The sequence below is a fragment of the Harpia harpyja genome, chromosome 12 (genome assembly GCF_026419915.1).
Source record: "Harpia harpyja isolate bHarHar1 chromosome 12, bHarHar1 primary haplotype, whole genome shotgun sequence".
Taxonomy (NCBI): Eukaryota; Metazoa; Chordata; class Aves; order Accipitriformes; family Accipitridae; genus Harpia; species Harpia harpyja.
Window position 1 is genome coordinate 25,284,593 of NC_068951.1, and position 6,000 is coordinate 25,290,592.

At 40.9% G+C, this 6,000-nt stretch overlaps 1 protein-coding gene across 1 annotated transcript in view; it reads right to left on the bottom strand.

Annotated features, from left to right (window-relative positions):
• Nucleotides 1-5,771, bottom strand: part of DOCK10 (dedicator of cytokinesis 10) — a 162,749-nt gene extending 156,978 nt beyond the window's left edge. The window contains exon 1 of the mRNA XM_052803633.1: nt 5,593-5,771. Within this exon, the coding sequence (XP_052659593.1) occupies nt 5,593-5,682 (90 nt within the window). The 5' untranslated portion in view covers nt 5,683-5,771. The remainder of the gene's footprint in view (nt 1-5,592) is intronic.
• Nucleotides 5,772-6,000: the final 229 nt, after the last annotated feature.

The window sequence follows — 6,000 nt, forward strand, 5'->3', positions numbered from 1 at the left end:
TCCTTACCCTTTCTGGAGAAAGGTTACATAGAAGGCAAAAAGTGTTTTATTGCCAACATCCACAGCAAGCTGGAGCTATCATTCCTACATAAAAAAACGATCATATCTTCTTCCATTTCCAGAACGAGCAGACTTAAACCACTTTGATTTGCTGTGTTTCATGAGCTCCAATTCTTTTCCAAAGTCTACAAAACATGTGAATGCTTGGGTATGTGTTTGAAATATAAAAAGAAAGAGCAGGAGGTTTCTGAAAGACACCTGAAGAAAAGTTATTATCTACATAGACTGCAACTTTCTTTGTGTATATTAGGGATTTCTTAATGTTGCTGTTAAACCACAGGTTATTATTTGACCAGGAAAGAGGATAAACTGAATTTCTGCTCATGTATCTCCTGAATTTCCATTTGGTAAATTCTCCTAACTAACCTCCAAAACAGTTCTCATTGATTCTGGAGAAGTTATGAGAATAAATTCATGCAGCACTGAAGAGACCAGTACCATTCAATTCTACTTAATGTTCTATTACTTAGTTTCCACAAGTGTTTGCGATTTTAGCTGTTTAATGAAATGGTATCAGCAGAACAGAAGCACCATACAATCACACAGCTCAAAGAGAAAAACAACTGTTACTCATGTAAAGGGCAACTGATGCTTAAAGTAAGATGTGAGCTTTGGAACAGGCAGATGCTTTTTAGTAACTTGCTTTCAGATGAGAGCTGTGTATGATATTTCACTTCTGCATTGTTCCTGTAATTGCTCTTTATCCACTGCTGGAAGTCCACCTGCGACACATGAATGGAAGGAAAAAAAGTGTGCCTATATACTGACAATGGAGACATGATAGCTCAGCACATATTTTAGTATGCATTGCAAATATGTGAATACAAAAGATACGGACCACATGATATTCTGGAATAAATATCAAAGTCTGCTCATTACTGTTTTTAATACTTACTCATCACTCCCTTTCTCTCTGCATGATCAGAGGTGTGACCCAGGACTTGTTTTCCCAAGGTCTCTCCCTGTCAATGCACAGTTGTTCTGTACCATGCACTTTCCTGTATTTTGTTCAGCATAGCTTAAAAGTTTAAAGCCATGAAACAGCTCCATCCCAAGGATAGCCAAGTCTTGGCCCCTGAACCACTTTTGAGACTTGAGACCACTTTTGAGGCTCTTCTAACTAACAAAAAAGAAAAAAAAAAAAGCCAGGAAAAAGTGTGTACATCTTCAAAGAGAGACTGATATTGCTACAAATACCACAAGTTAATTTATGGCCTGTGAAATGCAACAGAGGCATTCGTAACAAAAGGCATCAAGCCTGGCATGTGCCATGGTACTTGCACAGCAATAGAGAAAGCTCTTTCACGGGACGGACTCCAAAGATGATTTATTATCTAAACCAGCACAGTCCAACCAATAGTCCCCAGGCTGACTTCAGGCCATCACTTTCACTCTGAAAGACTCAACAAGCTCTGAATACATTCTCCTGTGCCTACTCATAGCATGGAAAGGAGTGCTGTATTTGCTTCCAAAGGGGAGAGAAAGGGGATTTGGAGGACTGGCCTCCTGCCCTCCCTCAAACTGCACATATATTTTATGTAATATCTGGACATAAGCAGCCTTTCCTTTCTCTGTTCTGCTGACTTTTTGGCTTGGACTCTCTGCCGGGGCTGCCAGAGCTTTCACAGGGCTAAAAGGGCAAGAAGGCGGGGGGTGGAGAGAAGATAAGGAGGAAGCAGCAACAAGTGTCTCACAGCAGAAGACAGGGCTGGAAAAAGTAGTTTCAGGGTTAGAAGCTACTGAGGCTCTGTTACATGCCACTGTGGCCAGAAGATACCACAGCAGTCCTCACTCTGCCTCTCCTAATGTCCCTTCTCCCAGAATACCTGTTCTGTCATGCACCTTAGGGGACACATCATCTGCAAACCAGAGCACCCCAATGTGCTCATATCTCCCATCTCCCAGCTGCAGCAGCACCAAGCACACCTACAGTGAGGAGTCAGGAACCTGCAAGGGTCAGGATAGAGACATTTGCTCATCCTCAGACACTCCACAAGGGAGTAGAAGGTCCCAAGTTTCTTCCCCCACCCCACTCCCTGGCAAGTACTTGCACAAGTATCAAAGCAGTATAAACACTTTACAAACACATTTAATACTAAACGATGCTGTCATAGATGCCAATGATAAATAAGTCCAGTATCCCCCATGGACACTAATTTTAATGCCCCAGCAACAGACATGCATCATGCCTGCATCAAAGCTGAGAAGAAGTAAGGGAGGTTGCATTTAAAAGAGACACAAAACTATTTTTGGGGGAGTTTCAAACCATCCACACAGTGGAGAGGATCTGTCTAAAAATTCAACGTAAACTAGACATAAAAAAGAACAGAGAGAGGGTCTGGGGCAGAAAGGGAACAGCAGGGAAACAGCTATTGGGCAGGAGGGAGGGTGACCGGGGCAAGAAACAGGGAGGTGTGAGAAAAGCAGGGCTTGTGCCCAGCATCACAGGCACACAGGGACAGTGGCCCGTGTTAATCCCAACTAGGCTGTACTTCAGAGTTTTCAAGTGCTAAGCTTTGTACTGGTCCTATATTGCATTAATTCTAAGCACAGAGCAAATATAGAAAATGGACCAGGAGACAGAAAGGCAAGAAGAAATACAAAGAAATTGGTAAAGGTGTCACAAGAAAACTGCTGGTAACCACCTGCAGCTCTTAAAGAATTCCTCTAACTCATGCAAAATACAAAACTCTAGTTTGAATTCTAATGAGTAATTTTCTGGAAGTCAGAGGAATTTGAGTAGGGAGGATGGATTTGAAATCCAGTAAGGTTTACAAACCCCTCAAAACTGTCCCAGAGCCTGCCAAAAACTCAAATCACAGGAAAAGCTTCTCACACTTTAGAGGTGTATTTTCTTCAAACCATGCCAACCTCTCCCCTCAAAACAAGGAAAAGACCTGATCTAGAACAAAGATCACTGAGGAACTTGCATCAAAATACAAACACATTTAACCCATAGTTAAAGTGTTCCAGATACCTTTTGGATAAAAGGTGTTTCTAGGTCTTGTCTCTGCAGAGCCATTGTGCTCCCCACATGGCAAGCCTTTAACTTAGTCCTAGGAAAAGCAGGCATGTGTGAGGAGACACTTGACAGTCCAGAATATCATTCTTGCCTATAAATTAGAAGTACACTCCTCAAAATCAGCTGAAATACATCGGCCTTCTCACAGTTGCAAAAGCAGGTACATGTAGCAGAAAACATACATGGGCAAACAATGCATTTAAATGATGACAGTTTAAAAATTAAAATCCACTATGGTTAACCAAAACCAAAGATAATAAAGATTTTTTCCTTTTTGCTATGCTAAACATATCTAGTCATTCCAGTTTCAGAGAGAACATTTCTGTAGTAATCTTGTTGATAAATAGTAACACTTAAAAAAGGAAGCTTTTTTCCCCCTCTATCGTATCCAACTCCATTGCATTCATTAAATTTCATTATATCTACATCATTTAATTTAGGTCAACATGTCAAAATAACCTAGAATCATGTTTGCTTTAAGTCAGCCAACATTACTCTCAAAGCTGAAAAGCCCATTTCAGACTCAATGATAGAATTGCCTTGTACTTTCTCCACACAACATGAAGTCAGAAGTGGACGACTACACTCAGCATTAAGAAAATCACCACAATGTTGACAGCTTACTCAATTTCTGTACAATGCATATAATACCAACTGCACAAAACAAAAGCAATACTGGAAAGAAAAAATCTAGTAGTAAGATAATTGTTAATTAGTAATGAATGAATTAGTAATTTAAAGTGTAATACGGTGTACCTTTTCAATTTTTGAGCTTTTCTTTTATTGTTTTTTGTTTGGTTGGGTTTTTTTGTTTTGAGTCTGCAGAGATAAAGCCTTGTTTCACAGAGGCAGATGACTCCTATTGGAGGAAAGCATCCATCTCCATTTCCCTGTATTTGCCTGGGATCCTAATGACAGTAGCTACTGTTGACACTGCTGTCTGTGCAGTATGAACCCACACATCACAAATGTATCCAGGTTATTTTCATACAACCTTAAAGCACATCTAAGTTAGGTAGTCTCAAAACATTACATTGTGTTCCAAAACATGTAGTATTTGGGTTCCAGATGAAAAGTAGCCTTACAGTACCCAAGCAAAGAGGCTGGATGTTAACTCCTGGAGTACAAGTTGGGGAGGAGAGGCTGGGCAGCACCATCCCCAGTGCTCCAAGGAAACTCTCTCCCTGTATTTGTAAAGCACTGTGTAAAATTTAAGAACAAAAAAACAACATCAATCTCTTGCCTGTGTCTATCACGGGGAAAAAAAAAAATGGTACCAGAGATGACAAGTAATCTACTAAAAATATATTTAAGCAATATGTTTAGGTTGTAATTATGTGCCACTGACATAAAGGGGAAAAAATAATAGACTACTACATTGTGAGCCCAATCTAAAAAACAAAGGAAAGGGAAGGGGTGGGAAATTAAAGAAGAAAAAGCCTCCTGAGTTTCTCCTGTAAAAGAACGGCTCCGGAAGGCTTCACTGACACACATTACCATCTAGCACTAAGGCAGCTTGGTGCCCTCTTATTACACTGCTATTTGGAGCCTGTTTGCGTTCTGCCTAGAAAGGGACAACGTGAGCAGAAGTCATTTACACTAAGCAAGCACACAAAGGGCAGGCAGCTCCCGGTTTTCTTACATTCTACAGGAGAGGGAAAAATTTTCCCATGTCAGCAATGAGCGTAGTGGGGCAGACTATGAAACAGCCTTCACAGCCAGGCAAATTATTCAGCCATATGAGGCAGGACAGCCCATGATGGGGATGAACTCGAAGACAATCATTCTGAGGCCTTTATTATAGATTTATTGCATGATCTTGGGCAGTTACCTCCTGGTGTTTTGTTTTTCTTATCACCAAAACCAGGGATGAAGTTGGCATTTGCTAGTATAAGAATACACAGTTGGTATAAAACAGACAGCAGATATAATCTAGCTTCAGAAAACTATTGCTAAGTTCTGTGAAATGCCGGCAATCCTAAACTGGAGACATTACACACACTGCAAGAAAGTTTTTGTTATTTGTGTAATAATCACAACCGTGTCACTATTTTATAGCCTTTTGACCTTGTGCTAGAAAAGTTAAATATGTTTTGACTTCTGGAAGTGACATACACGCTGCAGAACTGCCTGTTATAAACCACAACAATATCAAACCTTCTCTCTGCACAACCATCCTCCTCCAAAGCTGACACAAGGCGTAACTTTTCAGATTCTCCTTCTCTTTCCTACTGCTGTTCACTCTCTCCCTCCCCAGACCCCTTATTTAACCTTGTAAGCAAAGGAAAAAAAAGTTAACGCAGCTTCTATAAACTGAGAGCATTTTGAGTTACTCAAGCTGACTCACTTCCCATGAATTTAAAACAAAGCGTTAAGTCAAGTGACAGATTAAGACAACAGTAAAAACTGCATTTAAATCCAAGTGCTTAGGTCTCCCTACCTACTAAATTACTGCCTGGGGTTGCATATTAAGGGCTTATTTGCACGAGTTATTCACCAACCTGACGAACCTTTCTTGCAGCTCTCTTCATTTCTTTCCTTCGTTTTATCGTCTTCTTCAGCTTCTCTTTCCCCACAAAGTCTTTTCTCTTTCCCCCCATTTTCTCCAATGCTTTTAACTTCTTTCTAAACCATTTTCTTCCCTTCTCTGTCTCCACCCTCTCTGAGGCTCTCTTCCCTTATCTCCTTTTCCTCATTTCTGCATCAATTTAAAACCCAGTGCCAGTCTCAGATGAAGTTCCTAGAATTGCTCAGGAGAAGACTTTGGCCCTTTTGTCCGCCTGCAGAGGAGGGAGCCTAGCAGCTGGAGAATGTGCAAGCAGTGCATTCTTGCCTGTGCCCTTTGCTTGGTTTGCCCTTACATCTGGGCTCCAGCAGCCAGCTAAAAAATGATCAGACTCTTGTCAGGGCCACACCAC